The sequence below is a fragment of the Ambystoma mexicanum genome, chromosome 12 (genome assembly GCF_040938575.1).
Source record: "Ambystoma mexicanum isolate Mex_15411 chromosome 12, UKY_AmexF1_1, whole genome shotgun sequence".
In the NCBI taxonomy this organism is placed as follows: Eukaryota; Metazoa; Chordata; class Amphibia; order Caudata; family Ambystomatidae; genus Ambystoma; species Ambystoma mexicanum.
In genome coordinates, this window is record NC_090936.1 from 873,457,943 (window position 1) to 873,480,613 (window position 22,671).

At 43.1% G+C, this 22,671-nt stretch overlaps 1 protein-coding gene across 1 annotated transcript in view; it reads left to right on the forward strand.

Moving 5' to 3' along the window:
* Window positions 1-22,671, forward strand: part of LOC138514086 (sodium-coupled monocarboxylate transporter 1-like) — a 606,141-nt gene that overhangs the window by 222,808 nt on the left and 360,662 nt on the right. Inside the window, exon 8 of the mRNA XM_069629351.1 lies at window positions 5,110-5,198. Within this exon, the coding sequence (XP_069485452.1) occupies window positions 5,110-5,198 (89 nt within the window). The remainder of the gene's footprint in view (window positions 1-5,109; window positions 5,199-22,671) is intronic.

Genomic DNA, 22,671 nt, shown 5'->3' on the forward strand with positions numbered 1-22,671 from the left:
ACTCGCAGCAATCAACTGCATGCTACCAAGGGTGTTGCTCAGTGGTCGAGTGTACGAAAAGAAGTAGTGGAACTATGTTCCCTACTGGCCTGAACCGCTCCCCACAAACCCCATCGCCGCGCCCCCTCCCATGCACAATACAAACCCCAAAACACATGCACCTGCTGTTTAAAGGCACGTCCAGTGCAGTGCACTGAAAGTGCAAGTTTCAACTTCTTCCTGCACTTTTATTTTAAAAGGAAACCGTTCCAGAACGGTTTCTTTTTAAAATAAAAGTATAGATACGGTAAAACATATTTAAAAGAAGTAGAGGAGCACCGCTCCCAACCGCTCCCACCCATTTCGACCACTGGTAGGTCTGGAAAGATCCAGGGCTATGCTAATGTCAGGACTCCAGAGCAAGCAAACCTTTTGGTTGTAGTCCCTGTGCTTCCATCCGGGGCTACAACCAAAAGACCTGGGGCTAAAGGCCCCCAAGCCGATACCTAGCGACACCTCTGCTGCTAGGGATATATATGGCTGTACTGTTTTTAATGCACGAAATAAGTGTCTCCTTCACATTTCCCAAAAATCAGAAGTATTCAAAAGTGTGACCGCAAATTTCATACTAATAACTATTTTTGGCTGTATGTCACTGCATTGTAACATGTTTTGGTTTTACAGAAAGTTTACGCTAGCACTAGTGCAACAACCGACCTAGTGCAAAAAAACTTTTTTTCAATGCATTTTTTCATCAGGGCTTTTTCATCAGGGCAAAAGACTTGGACTAGGACAAACATTGTACTAATGCAAAAATGCTATTTTTTCCCTCCTTGACTTATTCATTGGCTGTATCAATAGAGTCACTTGCCACCCTGCACGTAAGTGTAAGGTGGCTGGGAGGAAATGGAGGGCTTCTTGTTCATCCTCTGACAAACTGGCCTATCGCCTGCTCCAAAGGCAAAACTGACTCTCTGTCCACACTAAGAAGAGAGCCCACATCCAAGCCTGTGTCTCTGCAGCATCTAATAACTCAGCCAAACTCTTTCAAATCTGCAAAGAGCTGGCCAACCCTGCTGATCTCTACCTCTCCTGTCGCCTCCCAGGACCTTTGCACGTCCCTTGCCTCTCACTTCATCTAAAAAACCCAGGATATCCTATGCACCCTCTCGTCCCCCCTTCTACCCTCTCCTTTGGTGATCTCTGGCCCTCCTACAGCCATCCACCCACCCTCTTTCTTGTCCTTCTCTCTTTTCCCTAGACAAATCTGATCTATGAAAGTCTCGTCAAAACAGGTTCTTTCCTGTTCTTCCAAAACCATCAAGGACGACATTGACACCCTTGCTCCTGCTTTAGCTGATTTCTGCAACCTCTCCTTTACCTCAGGAGCCTTCCCCTGCCCTCTGAAACACTCTCTTGTGAATCCTCTTCTCAAGAAACCCACAGCTGACCCTTCTTGTCTGGCTAACTATCGCCCAATCGCAATCACTCCTTTTCTTGGCAAACTCCTAGAAAAGCTGGCCATCTCGCAGCTCAACCTTCACTCTGATTCTTTTGGTTGTCTCCACGACCATCAGTCTGACTTTTGAGCTACTAGAAGCATGGAAACTGCTCTCCTGAACATCTGTGAAGATCTGCTCTCCAACCTTGACTCTAACATCTCCTCTGTCCTCATCCTACTCGATCTCTCTTCTGCCTTCGACACAGTCAACCATAGCATCCTGCTCAACCGTGTCCGTGACAACATGGGTATCACTGATCAGGCTCTGGCCTGGCTGACTTCTTTCATCTCTGATCGACCCTCCCAGGTCCAACTTGGGTACTTCCTTTCATCTATCTCCCTTTCTATCTGCGGTTTTCCAAAGGGATCTAATCTCTCACCCTGGCTTTTCAACCAATACCTGGCAACTCTCGCCCACTGTATTGCCATCTTCTGCTCCAATTTTCAGTCTTGTTCTGATGACACTCAGCTCATTTTCAGGCTTCCCTTGACCACCTCTTCTCCTTCTCTCATCTCTGATTGCCTTTTTGCCATTCAGAATTCGTGTGTCACCAACAATCTCTGCCTGAACGCCAGCAAGACGGCGATCCTCCACATTGGCACACCTTCACACTCCTTCGCTGTCACTCTCTGGCCGGCCTCCCTTGGCCCGCCTCCTACCCCCACCTGTGAGGCTAAGAACATCTGGGTAAAATTTTGACTCCATGCTTTCCTTCTATGCCCACATTTCTGATGTCTCTAAAAAGTCAAACTTCCTACTGCACCTCCTCGGAGGTATTCTGCCTTTGCTCTCCTTCCCCCAAAAGCTCACTCGTCCCTCGAGCCGTGGTTCTCTCTTGGTTGGATTATTTCAACGGCCGCTTTTTAAATCTACTTGCTTCTACTCTCCGCCCTTTGCAACTTATCCAGAACAGGACTGCAAGACTTGTCCTTTGCCGTAAGCCCTGGGATCGTATCTCTCCAGCCCTGAAATCTCTCCACTGGCTCCCAGTGGCTGCAGGGATTACATTTAAGACCCTTTGCATTGTCCGTAAGGCTTTCTAGGGCCTGAGTCCAAAATACCATCAGCTGTCCCTCTGTAAATACCTTCCCTCCAGAGCTCTTCACTCCTTCATCTCTAACTCCGTCTGGGTCAGTCATTTTTCAAAGAAACGAGCTAGGAGTAGATCTCTGTTTCTGACTTGGGCCTCGCTCTGGAACAGCCACCCCACCACTCTGAAACTTGAGGAGATCCATCTCCGGTTCCAGAAGCACCTCAAGACTTTCCTCTTTGCTTCTGCCTTCGCTCCTCCTCTCCTCTGCTGATCTGTTCTGTCTCGGCATCATGCACCTGGTTACCCTCTGACTTTCGGGCCAAGGTACCTGTTCACCCTGCGACCCAACCACACTGCCTCCCCTTTTTTCTCCACTTATCAGACACACCCTGTCTGTTGCCTTAAACCTATCACTTGCCACTTGCTGGCTGCACCACCACTGTTTGTTGCTTTTTATTATTTATTTATTATTTATCTTTGTATTTATTTATTTGAATTCCTTTGCTAAGCACTTTCCACTTCTCCCCCTCACATGCACTTTCCCCTTTCCCTCTCCCACGCACTTGCGCGTTCTCAATGTCACTGGGCCTAGTAAGATCGTTGTTTTGTTCTCCCTTATCCCCTCCCTTTCCTCGTCGCTCTCTGAAACACTTGTGTACGAGCGCAATACAAAGAAAATATCAATATCAAAACGGGTCTGCTTATTATCTTGGACCATATTATGTGCCTGAAGGATCTTAATGATAGCAAACTGGCAAGGTTGGAGCAATGTGCCTCTGCCCACTGTTATCAGGTCATTGTCCGCCAGGTGGATTATTAGAACGCAGTTTCTGATGTCAAGTGAACTCCTTCTGCAAGAACCTGTCTAGATTGGCCCAACACCTATTACTGTCAGTGTGCCACACTACTCTGGTGTTGCTCAGGCCAAATCCTTTGTTATAACAACCTTCCATTACCCTAATTTCTTCTTGTTTTACAAAGCAATGTCCCACGATCCATGCTGTTGAAAGTCCTGTGGAAAGAAGATGCCGCGAAAACCGAATGCTAAACACACCAAAGCCTAAAACATCCTAATGCCAAACCTCATCTAATGCTGGGCAAAGCCTCCTAACGGTATCACGTAATATTATCCTCATATATATGATCGCCATACATAATGTCACCGGGAAAAGGTTGTGGTGACATTATATATGCTGACCATATATATAGGGTCAAGGGGAGTGGGGGAGCAGGGGTTACAGGAGTGTCCCCCGATCCCCTTGAAAAAATAAGGTTTTGGGTTGCAGGGGTGTGCCCCGTATTCTCAATGTAATAACGTCCCTGGAAAAAACAGCAATTTCTTTGCAGCTTTTTTGCCAGGCGACATTTTTGCAGGGTCGTTATTACATGGAACCTTCCTAACCATGCTGGCCTCTGACTTGTGAGTCTCTGCTTCTCTCATAGCCTAACTACTACAGCCTGTTGCATGAGCAGTAACTGCTGGATTCCCAGTGACTGATTCTCAACCTCTACACTGACTATGCTGGCAGTGAATGATGGTAGGTGGAGGCCACATCATCTGGAGGGCCACAGCTTGTCCACCACTGCTCTAGGCCCTATGGACATTTTAGTGCCCCCTTTAATGAAGGAATGAATCATGAAGAATTTGTCCCCAAGGCTAGCTCTTGCAAAACCTTACGAGCAGTTGAGAGTCTGCATGGCTCAGGCAGTAACCTCTACCTAATTTTGTAACAGAGATTGACCCTTAGTTCTTGCATTTATGTACCTCGATCTACCTTTCTTTCTTCCTAATGTAGTGACTTTACTGTATGTTTGACACCCTGCAACATCTGCACTTATCTATATTGTCTCCACATGTACTCTTCTGGGCATTCATTTGGGTATGTATTTTATGTGTTTGATAACATTCAACTATTCACTTTGATCATGTTTACTTCTGATTAATTGTTGATAATATTAATACCTTGTATATTGAATTCATGACTGTATATGCTAGGGATCCGCCCCGATGAAGGAGATTTTCTCCTAAATGCATTGGCACATGAGCCATTTCTGAGACAACAGCTGGCCTCAACTACTATTCTTATATTAAAGTTCTCTGTTTTTTTTAAAAAGGAGGTTTTTGGAAGTGTTTCTTCTGAAGTTACTTATCATTTACAACAGAGTTGACCATGAATCATTAAAGAGAGACTTACTGTTGTCTGAACTTTTTCTGAGATACTGGTAACCCCGTTAGGGGAACAAAGTGAGAGCGACTGGCTAACTGTGTGGTTTCCACACAGTTTCTTTTGCACATTTTAGATTTTTTTCTCCAGATGTCCTGCCATCTTACCAACCAGTTTGCTCCTCAAAATATGTCCAAAGACTGGCAGTGATTACATAAAGGAAATACATTGTAGAGATTTGAACTATTGAAGTTGTGCCCACCTCCCTCTAATAGCATTAAATATTCAGTAGGACACAATTGGACAGGTAATTTTGTTTCATAAGAACAGTGTGTGGAAAAAAATATATATATCCAAATATGTTATGTTTCACAAAAGAGTCAATTTTATAAATAGCTTGTAAATTGAATCTAAACAATTACTTTTTCAGCTTCTGCCATATTTGGTAATGGATATTTTGCACACATATCCAGGAGTTCCTGGGCTGTTTGTTGCCTGTGCTTACAGTGGGACATTAAGGTAATTTACCAATATTTTAATTCAAAACATGATATGGGTATGGTTAGGTAACGTGCAAAAAGAATTCATACGTTTGTTTAATGTTATTAATATAAAAAGTGTAATATTTCAAATGATTCTGAATGAATATGTGTCCCTGGCTCAACAGCCATGATCGAGATGTCCCAGGCTTCCTTACCCAACAACGGGCACAGCCCATGACTGCAGGTGGACTAGTGCATATTGTTGCCCCTTCTGTAATATCCCAAATTGCTGTAGAAGTACACAAAGGGGATGATTTCCCAGGTTTTGCTGCTAATCCTTCAACTAAGTTTGAAAATAAATATTTTCGGTCGGTCACGCTAACATAGGCCAAGAGCTGATTCCCTTTATCAGATAATTCATCCTGAAGCAAACCGTTGAGCCTTTGCAAAAATATCACCTGAATTCAATATCATATGCTGCACACCAAATCATAATAAAAGCTGTGCTGCAAAAATATGGAAGCTAGAAAATGAATATAAATATTTGCAGACATTGTTGGTATTGTCGTGGTCACAGAAATGTATTTTAAAATCTCAATATACAGCTATATCCAACAGTTTGCAATGATTGTATCCATTTACTTCCAATGTGTGTACCTTTGGCAATAGTTAGGAAAGTGTTCATTTAACAAATTATATCATTTAGAGACTGTAGTGGTTGCTATCTGTTTTGGAAGGACAATGGGGCATATAATTGAACCAGGCAGGTATAGTGTGTTTTTATTATGTACTAGCAAAAGTACCCAATCTCCGAACAGGTTCTATAGATAGACATCATAACACTCTTGCTGTTCCGCCTTACCGTGGCGTGGTGCAGTGCATTGTGGTGCAAATATCTCGGAAATCATGCACACTAGGGCCTTGAAATTTGGTTTCACTTTGAGCTTGGAGAAAAATTACTTTAAATTTAAGGATACATTTTATCTCCATGCGAGAGGCACCGCTATGAGTACATCATTTGCCCCAGCCTGTCAACCCTATAATTGGCCACATTTGAAGAAAGATTCATCTTTGCTGAAACTAATGGGTTTAGAGAACAGATTAAAGAGTGGCAAAGGTATATTGATGACATCATAATGATTTGGTACAGCGATGAAAGTTCTTTGAAAGACTTCTGTTATTGGATTAAAACATGTAATTGTAATATCCACTTCACCAGTGAATATTCCAAGTCTAAAATATATTTTCTGGCTTTGGAGATTAGAGTATAAGGTAGGAGTTTGATATGGTGATCTATATATCGAAAACCATCTGATCGTAATACACTCTTACCCTATAAGAGTTTCCACACCCAACATCTATATGCTAATCTTCCGTACGGACAATTCTTAAGGTTGTGAAAAAGCTGCACATTAATTACAGACTTTAAGTATCAAGCAACTCAGCTAGAACTGCCTGCTAGAGAGGTGTTATTCTACAAAGCTCATCTCTCAGTCCAGAAAAAGAGCCCGAAACTCCTTGTGAAGTGCTACTGACTGGCCAAGATAAGCTGCAAGAAAAGGAGGCACTTACGTGTGTTTCCATCTTTTGACCCCATACTACAGTAATTAAATGAGTGGTGAAAAAATATTGGCCTTAAAGAGGGATGGGGAATGCTACTACCCCCTCGCCTCCTACCAAATTCATGACACGGAAGAAGGCCAGAAAACAGCACAGTCGCCCATTCTATTTTGGACAGATTCCCAATGGACCCATGATTGATAAGTTTGTCGAGAGGTATCCTCTCAGCCAGCCATACCGACCCAGGGCCCAGGGACATACAGATCTATGCCTGTGTGGATGAAGAGCCACCGGCCGTGATCAAGGACACCTCTATTGACAGTCTGGACTAAGCACCACGATGCCATGTTGTTGGCGTTGTTAGAGACACCACAACATAGCAGCGTCAGACATGAAGCACATTTGCTATCCGCACTTCGGGACACAAATATGTACTCGAATACATGAATAACACAAGCTTACAGTTCTATAGTTAGAGGACAGACACATACAGAGTGTCAATGCTTTTATTATTTTTGTCACCAGCCAAATGCAGCAAAGCAGAAACCGCAAGGAGCAAGAGATCCTGAGCAGAGCTTGCAGATGCTTACATGCAAATAGCCCTATGGAACTGCAGGAGCTCCTATGGGACCGGACAGAACCAAGTTTGACTAATCTATGTAGAATGTAGTATTGCATGGACACTGTAGAAACCGCATTACAATGGTTTGGGGAAATTCCAGCAGGCCACAGGCCTCTCAGCAAGAGACGAGCTGAGCTGATTCAGGCTGGACAGAGAGCAAGACGTGTGGGACAGGACCCGCAGCCAAGGCCAAGAGATACAGATGTCATTCCAATCCCCAGACAACAAAGGAACCAGCTGTAGTAAATGTGATAAAATCCTCATAATTCAGAGCTGCACAGCTCAAATTCGTGGCAGCTGAACACGTAACACGGCTGAAGCAGACAATGGACATCGATCAGTGGTGGAAAAGGAGAGCTGGCCCCAGGCTTCCAGATGCAGACAATGACAAGTATGCAACAATATGTTACAAGTGTTGCATCGATCAGGAGAGCACTCTCATAAGCTAAGGTGGTACACACAAGTTACAATGCAGACACATATTTGTTCTCATTACCATGAAAAGGTACACAGTGAGCTGAGAATCTTTGCAGATCCCAGGCCTGGGGACATCAGCTCTAGCCAACCACAGCTTAGTATCCTGGGGTAGGTAGCAACGGTAAATCCACAACACTGCAATATTGTTATAGTTTTCTTTATTTATTTTACTGTTATCCTATATACTGCACTGCCCCCTCCCCTTTCCCCCTGCACTTTTCCCCTCCACCCTCCCCTGCCCTTGCCTGATCTCAATGGCACCTGGCCTAGTAAGATCGTTGTCTCAGTCTTCCCTCTGTTTCCTCTCCCTTGCCTCGTCGCACCTTGAAACACTTGTGTATAGGCGCGTTATAAATCCTGTGTCATATCATATCATATCATATCATATCATAGTGACTTGGGGATGGTCCTAGCCATCCACCTGACATGCGAGGGCCAGTGGAATAACATCTAAAATGTCCACTATAGGTGGTAAAATACTCAATGCCCAATCCTTTGGCCTGATAGGTTTTCTGGAGAAGGGCCCAAGTTGTGATGTGGCACTAATGCCACCAGATGGTAAAACTGGCCTGCAAGCCGAGCAAGAGCGAGATGTGCATGGATTGTCCTTGTTCCTGTGCTGATCCCTTTAGGATTTGTCTGTAACAACAAACCACAGTTTGAACTTGCCGTTGACTGAGTCCTCCGTGTATCCTGGGGAGGGTGTTGGGCTCTCCAGTCCACGGACTTCCAGCATCTCTCTGGCATACCTGGGAGTTCTTCCCAACAGCCTCTTGTTCAGTTACACATGCCATAAGTGGAAGTCCGTAGGTCCACCCTCAAAAGAGCTAGAAATCTGAAAGATGAACTAGTATACTCTAAACACTTTACAACATCAAGTAGTTGTAGAATGTGAAACATAGGTCCAGTGGTGGGTCACTACACTTGTGGGACATGTAATGCATGCAGATTCACTGGAAAAGTACTATATTTCAAAATTCACACTAAAGATTGGCAACTAAGAACTATAACAAATTGCACGACTAGGAAAGCTATCAAATGTGTAAAATTCCCTTGCAATTTGATATACGTGGGCCAAACCACTTGAGAAGTTCGTACAAGAATGTCTGAGCATAATTCCAGAATTACATGTGTAAAGAGTGAGGCTCCATTGGTCCAACATTATATTGAGCAGAATAATACACATGACAAACTATTTTGGTGGATAGTTGATGTGGTGATGAGCTCCAATAGTGTGGCGATTGCGGTGCTTGATAAAGAAGCTCAAAGGCTACATCAGCTGCCAATCCATATGAGGTGCTTGAATGAGCAATATCTAATCTTCAATTTCAGTCAGAATTTGGGAAGAATCTTCTTGTATGTAGAGCAGCACTATTTTTAGGAGTATTATTAATGCCTTTGAAACATCTATTGTGTAACACTGCATTTAGCATTTGATTGTGATATACCTATTAGACATACCTCCAAAATCCATATGATCAGTTTGACTATAACGTGATTTTGAAACTTTATACCATATATGACGTAGTATTTAATTAGGAATATGCAGGATTCTGTTGGGCTTTGTGGGAACTTACCAATTAACAATGCTAGGCCACTATACATATTGCACTAATAGGTTTCTTTGGGGCCCACTAGCCATGCCGTGCCCACTGTACATGTTGCACCGACAGGTTTCTTTGGGACCCCCTTAGCCATGGCCTTTGGCTGTGGCCACTGTATGTTTTGCACCAATACGTTCCTTTGGGCCCACTAGCCATAGCCTACGGGCGTGACCATTGTACATGTTGCATCAATAGGTTCCTTTGTGAGAATTAGGTGTAAATGTTATTTTTTTCCACTCTCTTCCGATTCCCGCAGGATTCCCCCACTAGTCCCCTGTTGTGTTGAAAGTTTGATTGGAAATTAACTAAACATACAGCGGCAATGAACTTCCCTGATAATGAGAAAAAGCTAAAAAATCAAAAACTCTTCCCTGCCCTCACAGGCACTCACCAGGTGCTCTCCTCCTCTTTCCATGGTCCCCCCAAACCCCGCAGCTGCTTTTCCCCTCCCTGGCCCTCTCTCATCACCCCCTTTCACTCTTTGGTTCGTGTGACACATTTCCTTTTCTGAGTGCATCTTCCGTTGTAGCCACAGTAATCTTGCGAGATTCCCCCAGTATTCCTGTGATAATCTGAAAACTTTCAAACTCTAGCTGGCTCCCTAGACCAGCCCCAACTCTCCTATTGCACGTTATCCTCTTTTCCCCTCCCCACCTCTAGCCTGATGCAATTTAATAATTTTTCCTCCTCAAAATAGCTTTTGAGCACTTTTTGTTTTTGCAACACCCCAGTATTACCACCGTAAATGCTCGTTAAAAAATGACATTTAATTTCTGAAAAGCCTCTCTGCTTTAAAGCACCACGGGAGATATAGCTATATTTTCGGGTGCAGGGAGCACCCCATTCCCCATCAAATATTTTAAAAACTTGTGGACAAAATAACTCCAAGCCTGTCCCAGAAATTAAGTCAATGCTTCATGCCCAAGTTGTTTCTTTTTTGGTCCAAATCCACCGAGTAGTTTTTGTGCTCCGACTTTACGCAATTGTGACATTTTCTGTATGGGAAAATGAATGGGAGTAAGCCAAAAACAGTATTATTTTGCTTTCTTAATAAGATTTTCATTATTTAACAAATCTTTCCCAAAAATTCCAGTCTAGGGGAAGCCATGACAAACTGTCTGTTTGCAAAATATCAGCCATATCCGTCCTGTAAATCAACAGTTATTAGCAATAGTGTTTTCAGATTTCCTATGAATCAAAGCTATCAACTTAACTATAGGGATATCTATATATATTCAAGGAAAAACTTAAATTAATGATCAGTTAAGGTAAGAAATGTATAGCAACAAAACCCATGATATTCAACGCATTGGGGAACTCAGGACTGGCTTAACTCAGAGTGTTCCCGTTGATCTACCCTATAATACTATATCCCCATAATGCAATTTTCTATGGCATTGTGAATGCCTTCTCTTCTAATATATGTGTACTCTTGGCTTTGCAATGGGAATGTGCCGAGTTAAGGTAGGTGCAGCTACAGCATCAGCCAATGAATTGCAGGATTTTACGTGCAAAGCTAACACAAGCAACGACTGGAGTGCTTTTATTCTCAGCTAAACTACCGCCCTGTTAAGAGTGTAACCGTGGAAACAAACAAACAATTGGGAGATTTCAATTACTGAAACTGCATAAAATAAATGACAATAGATATTGTAATATATTTGTGCAGTCTGTGTTCAATGTTATCTGTTTTTGTAACTTAAAAGGCGACCCTTTAAAAGGGCGATTTTCGGGGGACGGAAAGAGGGCAATGGAAGTTGGGAGGAAAACACATAAGAATTAAACATTTAACAAAGGGAACTAAAATTAAAAGCAACATATAAATATTTTTTATTTTAATTTTAGAAAAAGGTGTGGAAAACTGCCACTTAAAACAAAAACTAAGAATTACAGGTACAGCGATTAACTTCTATCATTCCTCAAATGTAGAACCTCCTTTGACTACCAATTCAAGACAAAATCTACAGATAACTGCCATCACAGAAAGATTGGGAGTTGGTAAAACAGTAGTCTGTGCAGTTGATGCCACCGCTGAAGTAGAAGCTTCATTTGCAGTTTGTAATATTGTTGCACTGGTGAATGGAGGTGCTGCAGGAGGTGCTGATTTCCGTCTACGCAAAGATTGGAACCCATGCATTTTTCTTCTATAATGTCTGTGCACTTTATGATAGTCATTATTAACGTTAATCTTAATAGATGTTCCCAGGCTTTGAGATGGAACATTGGAAGGCCCAAAGCGTAGTGTTTTGTTGCAGAATGTGCAAAGTACTTTGGGCCTCATTACACGGAAGGCGGTAATGGTTAACGGCCACCGTTAATGGTAACGGTGACCGTTAACCATTACCGCCTTACTACGAGGTCCCTTAGCGTGTTGGTGCTTTAACGCCAACCCGCTAAGGGACCTCTGAGCTAATTATGGTACCGCAAAATTGCGGTGCCGTAATTAGCGCCTTCCCCATTCCCATAGAGCCCTATGGGGCAGAAATGGGAATGGGGAAGGGCAATGGCGGAAGGGGGATTTACCGCCCCTCCAACCTTGGAATGGGGCGGTAAATCCCCTTTCCGCCAAGGCTGTGCGGTATTTTACCGGCATGAGCCATGGCGCTAATAGAGCCATGGCTCACCGCCTTCCGTGTAATGAGGCCCTTTGTCTGCCTCTTTTCTAGAACAGTGTTATTTAACTTTAAAGAAGCACCGACTGTCAGCAGTGGTTTCCATCCCAGTTGCCTCCTTCTTTGGTGGCGATGAATTAGGAACCCAAATGATAACATCATCACTGCTGGCACTCTCATGGTCAGACATTTTGGAATGTCCAATTGGGAAGGAATATGTAAATCAATTTAAATAGCAACACAAAAAAGACAATGGGCCTCATTAGGACACTGGCGCTAAGTGTTTAACAGCGCCGTAAAAGGCTGCAGCGCCTTTAAACACTTAGCACCTTACCACGAGGTCCCTTTGCGGGACCAGACCTGAACGGCTGGTCTAGACCAGCCGTTAAAGTAGGGACCCGCAAAGGGACCTTGGTGCTAAGTACGGTACCGCAATTTGCAGTAACGTACTTAGCGCCTTCCCCATTCCCATAGAGCCCTATGTGGCGAAAATGGGAATGGGGAAGGGCCATGGTTCAATGGGGAATTACCGCCCCGCCAACCTTGGAATGGGGTGGTAATTCCCCATTGAACCATGGCGGACCTGTTACAACACCGGCACCAACCATGGTGCTAATAGCGCCATGGTTTAGCGCCGGTGTTGTAATGAGGGCCACTGCCTCAAAAAATTAAAAAATTAAAAATAGGAAAACTAAATAAATCACAAAATAAAGAAAAGTAGTATTAGGGGAAAGGGAGTAAAAAAAATAAAAAAATGTAAGGGCTATATTGCCAAAAGTGCTTGCAGTTACTGAAAACCCTTTCATTAGCAAGTACAGAAAGCAATGATGAATGTAAACTTCATTTTTGTGTGTGTGGTAGTTATTCGCACCTACAAACTTCGGTGCCCGCTGATTGGACTGTGTCGTATGCACAGATGTCGTGATAAGGCTGCGTCAATAGATTCGAACGTGCAATCGCACTGTTCATAGACAAAGCTAGACAATGCCACAAAAAATGAAGCTGCCTCTCTGAACCTCTCTACCATTTCTAATAACTCTACAAATAGAGTGCTCCAGTGCTATCAGTGTTTGGGGAAAAAAGTTACATCATGGTGTTGTGTACTTACCATTCATACTTTTTAAAAGAAACACAGGACATAGTTGCAAAACCATGCTTTTCAGTTCTTGCTGACCCTCCTCATGCATATTTGCTGCAATCCAATCCAGCACTTCAACCTGTACCCACAAGCGCATTTTTTGTTCCCATTCAAAGCTATCCCAATTTCCAAAAAACTTATGACCTAGCCGGTCCCTGGTGCACATGACCACTTTAACCCCATTGGTTGTCCCTTGTGGTCATGGCCATTAGCCAGATTGTCCGGGTCATGACCTTATGCCATGACCCGGACAATCAGGCCACTGCCCTGAGTCACCAAAGGTATATCACTATTTTTTGTACGTACATTATGACACTTGTCAAGAAATAAAACACGGACACATTGGCAAAACCAAGCTTTCAGGTCCTTGCCCATGCTCCTTACATGACTTTGCTGGAAATCCACCCATGTTTTATTTTTTCAAAAGTGTCACAATGTATGTTCATACAATAATCATGTAACTTAGCCCCCACTTGACAAAATCAATTCAGACTTTGCACAAATATTCAAAGTTGGGTCTATAATCTTTCTGAAAACCTTTGTCGACATTCATCAAACGGCAACAAAGCTATAAGCATCTAAAAATGTTGAGACCTACCCTCTTATTTTGCCCCCTTGACAAAATCCTACCATACTTTGCGAAAATGTTTATATCGAGATCTAAAATCTTTTTCCAAACTTTTCTGCAGATTTGGCACCACATTTCTAAGCCTTTACAATATTTTGGGGCCCCCCCTCTAATTATGTTTCCTCCTGACAAAACAGCACCGCACTTTGCATAACCATTCAGAATCAGGTCTCGAATGGAATTCCAGAATTTCATGCAGTTTCATTGAGTGGCGCCAAAGTAGTAAGCCAGTCAAAAACTGCTTTTCACCAGCCCTGTAATACACAAATAAGCATAGATGCCCCCGAACATCTAAGATGTTTGTGGACATCACAGGACTGTCCGGGACTGTGTGCCCAGTAAACTGCCATTGACGGCTGCCAGTATTTCTGTAGCAAATAACAGTACAGCAACAAGAACATTAAAACAAAAACAGTATTTCCTATTCAAAACAGTTGCACTTGTAAACTTCAAATAAACCACCCCAACATTTTACTACCTCTAATTTGTGTACTAAAATAGCATTCCTTAACACATATTGGGGGCCGTTACGACCTTGGCGCTAAGGGATTAACGGTGTGGACCAGCCCTTAAAGTAGGGACCCGCAAAGGGACCTTCGAGGTAATTACGGTACCGCAATTTGCGGTACCGTCATTACCGCCTTCCCCAGTCCCATTGAGCCCTATGGGGCAAAAATGGGAATGCGGAAGGACCAATGTTCAATGGGGAATTACCGCCCCGCCAACCTTGGAATGGGGTGGTAATTCCCCATTGAACATTGGCGGACTTGTTACAACACCGGCAGCAACCATGGTGCTAATAGCGCCATGGGTTACTGCCAGTGTTGTAATGAGGGCCACAGTGTTTTACATAACAGGAGTTTGTATAGCAATAAGCCCAAAGCCAAGGGGGCATCCCTGCATCAGAAACTGCCCCAAAGTCTTTATTAAAGCCCTCACAGTAGTCAAAACCTACACCTATGGGAACACTAAATATCAATCCACACCAGCAACAAAATAAACATCTTTTTAAAACAAACACATTTTTATATCACCCCAAAAATCACTTTAACACACACCATAAGTGATTAAAAAAGCATTGTAAATAAAATCACATTTCTACTGCTCTGTGATAAATCTTTTATTTTGAAAATAAGAAGCATACTTCATGATTTTATATCATAAACCTCACTAAAATTGTATTTCTTTCCTAACAAACAACTTTCAATAATTATTCCCAACTGTTTTCTACTTATACAACAGCATCACTTCATTGTTAACAGATACAGTAAAAAAACACACAAAAAACACAGAGCCCCATTATCAACATATTATCAAATCAAACTTTCAACACAACAGTAACCAACAACTGATTAATGCCAATTATTTTTTTATCACAGGTAGCATGAACAGCACAGTGTGAGTTCTGCAGTCAAAATGAGAAAGGTAGACAAAATGGGGAGTTTCATACTTTCCAAAATTAAAACCACTAAAAGAGGACTATGTTGAAAGAAAACAAATGAAACGGCCAACATATTCACTGCAACCTATCACAATGAAGTACACATTAACAACTTTAACAATACCTAATTAGAAACACCAAAACACATACACTGTTCAGCATAAAACGTAGCCGCAGATATTCAACGCGGCTACAAAGCTTACTTGTAGCCACAGGTACACGTACATTTTTCTACAAGCCCCAAATCAAACTAAGTTGACCTTGAAACTTCAAATCAAATAAGTGAACAACTAAGTACATGAAATAACACACACAAATAACATTCTGTACTGTATCATCCACATAAAGTATGATTATTACACTGAAAATGTATATTTACAGCAACTTTAAATATACCCACGGTTCCAGCCACAATTAATGAAACACAGAATAGTTTTGATGCACCTACGCATGTACTTTTTTATGGACGTGGCTATACAAGAGCCCCTCCTAGATGTTAGCCGATGAACGTGGCTGTTCGCAAAAACGGTGAATTCAGAAATGCATTTCCAATCCACCAAACTCCAAAAACTGTTCCCACATGTCTACCAGCACCCCCTACACTCCTTACAGTCCTCCTCCACTCCCTTAGTCTCTTATATTTCGGATAGCTGCAGCTACCACATGTCCACAAACACACGAGGTGTCACTTGCCTGAATTTAGATGCAGCAACAACAGAGGGTGTGAGGGGCTATATGAGGATCTACCCGCAAATAGCAATGCCGCACGCTGGGCGGCTGTTGGATAGCCGCATATTATAACAACAGCACCATCGACCAATTAAAAAAGTACAACGCAGCCACATCATACATACCCTTCTCATACAAACTAGAAATTCAAACTAGCAATCATTTTCCTGGAAACAGAGAAATACTACAGATATCATGGCTGGTTTGAAAACTGTGTGGCTGATTGGAGACAGTTGGCAGTTTTGGTTGCTGGCTTTTTGTGGGAAACTAAATATTAACATGCACCTAGGTTTAAGAGATTTTACAATTAAATAGTTTGGATTGCGGGAAATGTGTTGGTTCTAGGTTAAGTCTGAGAAGTACAGGGCACCCAGACATCATACTAATTCATTGTGGAGACAATGGGCCTCATTCCGAGTATGGCGGTAAGGGATAGCGGCCACCGGTAACGAGACCGGTGGCGGTAATCCCTTACCGCCATACTCCGAGTTCCCTCTGCGCCCTCGCCCTTAACGCCTGCTTTGAGCAGGTGTTAAAGTCGAGGGCGCAAAGGGGCCTCCAAGCCAATAACGGTGACCGTAATGAACGGTCACCGTTATTTGCATCTTCCCCATTCCCATTGAGCCCTATGGGGGCTCATTTGGGAATGGGGAAGAGCCTTGGTGAATGGGGAATTACCGCCCCGCCAACCTTGGAATGGGGCGGTGATTCCGCCATCCACCAAGGCGCTGCCGTTCCGGGTACGGCGTCAACCAAGGCGTTAATAGCGCCATTGGTTAGCGCCGTACTCGGAATGAGGCCCAATGATTTGGGGAATGTACAAGACGTGTCCCTTACTTTAATGATGAAACAAGACATGAAAAACTAATGGAACTATTTCCTCACACCATCTTTATCTTTCCCAATCTCACTCAGAGGCAACAATGGAGATGGACCACCAGATTGGTAACATTGAGAAATCCCAGAGAAATGTTAATAAAGCAGTTTCAGCATTCATGACAGGCCTCAACCAATTATGAATTGGGAACAACAATATACTAGGCTGGACTATTGCAACAGCCTCTTTCTAAAGCTTCCTGCCTCTACTTTTTGACCTTTACAACTTATCCAGAACAGGACTGCAAGACCTGTCCTTGGCCTCAAGCCAAGGGATTGTACCTCTCCAGCTCTGCAATCTCTTCACTGGCTCCCTGTGGCTGCACGGATCAACTTCCAGACCCTCTGCATTGTCCACAAGGCTTTCTGGGGCATGGCACCTCCAACTTTCTCTTCCAAAACATCATCCTTCTCGAGCTCTCTGCTCACCCACCTCCAACTCTCCGGGGGTCAGATGCTTCTCCAAGCAGAGAGTTGGGTGCAGATCCATCTCCTCGGCTGCGGCCTCCCTCTGGAACAGCCTCCCTGCCTCTCTCAAACTTGAGCAGAAGCATCTCCGGTTCCGGAAGCAACTCAAGACCTTCTTTTTGCTTCCGCTTTCTCTCTTCATCGCCCCTGCTGATGCACCTGACTGATCCGCGCACTGGTCACCTGGTCACCCTCTGAACTTGGGCCCATGCTCCTGCACATCCAATTGCCCTTGCACTGCCCCTGGGCTCCCCAGCACTTAAGGGTCTGTATCTGAAAGTCAAATTAAGAAGCACACCAACTATAATTCAGCAATGGTGATCTATGCAATCTGGTGCACGTGTCCAAAAGTCTACATCGGCAAAACCGACAGAAAAGTCAAATTAAAAATTGGGGAACACAAGATCTGTCTTAAAAATAGAACCAGCAATGCCCCTATGGTAGACCATTGCGTAGAAAACATGCATACACCTGACGATTTTAAGCGGACAGTTCTGTACAAGCTGTTGCCAAGTATGGATGTAAATATAGACAAAAACACATTATTGCACAAAGAAGAACACATTATTTTCTTGACCAAAAACACAGTATCTGGCCTCAATCAAAAAATTAATTGGCTTCACGTGTAAATGCACAGGAATGTACCTGTTTGCCCAACACAACTGTCAACCTCCATGGCAACCGCACATTGGGTCAACCAATGTCCGTTGTTTTGCAAATGGAACAGGGGTTAACTACTTGTGCACACCCTCCACCACCCAGTAACCGAATTGAGCCCTCCACACTGATAACTAAATATGCAGAGCAAGTTTGTCTTGCCGCGTGTTTCTTGTGCGGGTGGCATCACAAATAATTTGGATCTCATATGCTCACCGCCACACCTAGTAATAGGTGGTCTTTCCTCTTGTTGTAATACAAAGAGATCCTTAACCCTAATGGAACAATGGCGGACACATCGCCCCCTGCCTCATCCAGAGTGGAAGTGGCTAGTGTTCTGTCAGGGTGAGAGTGTGTCTAAGTAGTTTAACTTGGCACCACCCCAACCAATGGAGAACAACACCGGTTGACGTACAAGCTAGTATTTCAGACGGCATGCGGGGCACATGACCTCACACTTCCGGGTCCAGACATGTCAGGATCCAGTCTGTGCACGGCAGAGAATACACTTTGGGTAAGCTCCTCGTCTGTTTGACGGCATGCTTGTCATGCTCGTGAATCTTGAGGAAACAGCAACGGCTAACAGGAACAAGACCTGTGGCGTGGTCTTTGCCCGCCAATATTTCTGAATTTCTTTCCCTCTTCTTCACAGCCCGCCGTAACGCTGAGCTGTACAGCACATCGAGCTGACAGTCACTGCACAATGTAATTCGTCTATTGACAGTGTACAGCACCGTCGCCGCCCAATGAGCACACCAGGCAGCCGTGCATAAAATCTGCCCATAGAAGCCTTGAACAGAGGATTTTCATATCGGAAACAAGGTCAACAGAATGTGCTGTTTAAGACGGCCGTGATTTGTATTTTTCCACTTCACCTTAAACGGATCAACCTCACAAGGAAGCCCTGTGTAGCTCTATAACCGATTTCCCTATGTGCTCTTCAACAGATACTTCTTTCCACAACTTGTGGGTCCTTCCCATGCACACTGCTTCCATTTTTGATGGCCTGCTGTATGAATGAAGGCCGTAATTTGTCCTTCCAATATCCTCCAGTATACCCTCATGAATCTTCAGTCAAAAGGCTTATGGTAAACTTTTTCCTCTAGTCATTAGGGCGCATATGTAGGAATCACTAGTTAAATCATACAGTTGAATAGCATATGTCGCCTTCAACCCCATCACAGAATTCTAGTTTAATCCACAACCATTAGACGAGATGTTGTGAATAATGACGATACAAAGTGTAGAATTCTTGTTCAGCTTTGCCTTTCCTTCTGCATTGCTCTCTAATAATGCATGCCCGATAGGCAACTGGGTTGCCCTTTTAGCATTGTCCCGCCTGATTTACCAGACCGGGAGCACATATTGTTGATTTCTAGACATATTTTTAAAAGACAAATGGACACTGACCCCATTGTCTTTTCTATTGCAGGTGATACGCTGTGTTACCAGTTGTCGCATTCTGGACGCACCCTCAATCTTCTATTCTTCTTTAGGTGTATGAGGTGTTTTCAAAGCACTACTGTATTGCCATATGTAATTTAGATTGTTTCTCTAATAGATGGGATAAACTCTCGATGGTATTGTTGTTTTGCATATGCTTACTACAGTCCACAGTATTTACCCCAGATAGTCCCTGGCGAATTTCCTTGTAATTTTGGACTTTATGATATGGAAAGAAACATGTTGGATGTATTTGTTGATAACATGTGGATGAATGAGTGGTGGTGAGAATGAATGGAGTGTTGGATGTAGTTAAATTGCGTATTTGCACAGCACAAGACACTTTTTGACACTGCTGACTTTATAGGGCAGTTGATTAGAAGCCCATAATTTAACCAAATTGCTGTCTGTCATCCATTTTCACTGTTGCACCAGTTTTGAGTAATTATTCCATTTTGATGACTACATTGTGTTGGTTTTATCTCATTTGTATTTTTACTTCAAAATCTACTTAAATCGTTTTATCATTGTGACTATTGATTGCTGCTATTTGTAAATTAATAAAATGGTTTATTTTTTGCTACAATTTGCCTTGCTTCACAATTGAATGTACCAGAAGCATATTCACTCGTGCTTCACTGGTTTCTCCCTGGCAATCACTTGGTAACAATAGATCTTGTTGCCCCTCTAACACTTTTTTGTTTGTGTCTAAAGGTTACGCACATATACAAGGGTTAGTTAGAAGTGGGCATTTCATTTCCCTCAACCTCTTGTTGTGTTTTACTGTATCTGAAACCCTACAGTCCCTTCTTTCTGCACTTATGAGCTACCCGCTGGCTGCACTTGTGAGTTAACTGTACTTCCCCATTCCCCTGCGCACTGGCACTTATCCCCTTCCCTCTTCCCCACACTTGCATGATCTGAATGATGCAAGGCCTAGTAAGATTGTTATTTTGTCCTCCCTTGTTTCCCCCTCCTTGTCTTGTCACACTTAGAATCACTTGGGTACAGGCGCATTATAAATGCCACATCATATCATGCAGTTCTACGTAGCTAGGATAATGCTGTGTTCCTTCATAACATCAAAACAGTAATACTAATGTGCTAATGTTCTACACCTAGTGTACCTAAAACAGTCCTTTTAGGGACTACTTATCATATAAAAATAGACAAATACAATAAAAAATAACAAAAAACAGTTTTTATTATAACCACGACTACAGTTCATTGTCTTTTATCATAATCGCAGTAATGAAAGGTCAGTTAACAAGGGACTGACTTCAAGTTTTATACTACAATCCAACTTAAGTGATCAATACAGAACAACACTACTCATGTGCTTATGTAAAGTAACTGAAAAATAAGAAACCATAGCATAACAGTAAACTAGATTGGCAAACATTGCACACCCACACAACATAATAACATAAGTGAGAATACACAACCTAAAATACATTGTATGGCACATCTAAAACTAGACTACAATTGCTTCTTTTTATATTAATTTAGTTTCACTGTTTTCTTCTACCTTTCTCCAAACTCTCACATGCTCAAAAGTCTGAAAACACACATCCAAAATAAAAAAGACTCTCTAATACTTACCAGGTCATTCAGGGATTTTTCACCCCCTATGTCACTATAACCAAACAAAGTACTTTCAAAAAAATATAAAACACTGACACCCCAAACTATATAGCCACGGGCACCAAACTACACATACCCTCGGCTTTCCTGCCCCCCTGCACCTCACCAAGTGCCCCCTCATCTGTGCCAGCTCCCCCCACTCGCCAGATGACCTCCTCACCTCCCCTGCCCTTCCCCCCACAACACAAGCTGCTTCTATGATGCAGTTTGCTATGAGGTGTTGGCTGTTTGCGGCTATTGCTGAGGCTACGGAAAGCGTTGTGTTGCAAACTCAGTCCCTGTACCCCCTCCAACTGCCAAATTTCACTCAGTGCCCTCTAGCCACCCCGCCACCTCTACCCTGATGGCATTTGTATGTTTTGCGACCTGCAAATAGCTTTTTACTGAGTTTCATTTTCCCATAACCTCAGCTATAGACGCAAGAGAAAAACAAGATGGCTGTCGTTTCATTTCTGAAATCCATGATCCTGCAATGCACCATGGGAGACATAACTATAACTTTTGGAGAAAAATAACTACGGCATGGAATAACCTCAAACCATGCATGGATCGCAAGTCAATGCTTCGTGCCCAAGTTGTTTCGGACCAGGTCCAAATTTGTGCAGCATTTTGGGCTGTGCGCTTTGGCAAAAATGTTCCTTTTTTGTCTATGGGAAAATTAATGGGAAGTAGGATGCACTTTTGTAAAACAAAGTATTTTTTGACACTTAATAACTTTACATAACTTTGCAGTCTGTGGGCCCAGCATACTTTTAATCACATTTTCGAAATTTCAGCCAAATCCGTTACTAGAATCAAAAGTTCGAGTTTTGAGCGGTTCCTATGTGTTTTCAACTCACCCTAACAATGCCACCCTATAATATATTAAACAAAAGGTTATTCTAGTTTGCCACGCACTTGCAAGCTGGATTTGAAATTCTCCATGCTTTAGCAGCTCCTTACCTAGAGATAACTGCTCTTTTCATGTGGGCCTCTTGCCTGCTTGACCTTTAGAGTGCAATATTTTCAAGGACTGACAGCAGCACGGTTTAAAGAAACATAATGCGGATGCCATGTGTTTTCTTAGTGTGTTAATGAGATATTTAAAACTAAGAAAAAACACTGTGGACTTTCTCTCAACCCGGGACTGACCCTTGCTTAGCTTCACAGCGAGGAAGGGGCTAGCCCCCTCAGCCATGTTGCTCTAAGTGGTCTTGTCACTTGTGCTAATTCATTAGGCAATGTGGCCTGAGGTGGCTGGCCCCTTCCTTGCTTTGAAGCCAAGCAGGGTTGGTCCTGGTTACTGCATTGATGGGAATCCTGGATGGGAGTCCCGGATGCCTATTTTAGTATGCACTACAGATAGCTACTGGTATGTGTGGTTTTATAGCCACGAGTCTCGGAAAAACGGCAGAAACAAATGCTTTTTTGCCCCCTCAGGCTCTCATAAAATGCACCCACATCTCTGCCAGCTCCCCCCACTCCCCTGAAGGCCTTCTCACCTCCCCTGCTCCCTCCCATTTCCCCAACAACACTCAGTGTTTCTGTGACACAGTTTGCTTTGCGATGTTGGCTATTTGTGGCTATAGCCGATGTTATGGGAAATATTGTTGAGCCCTGTGTTGCAAACTT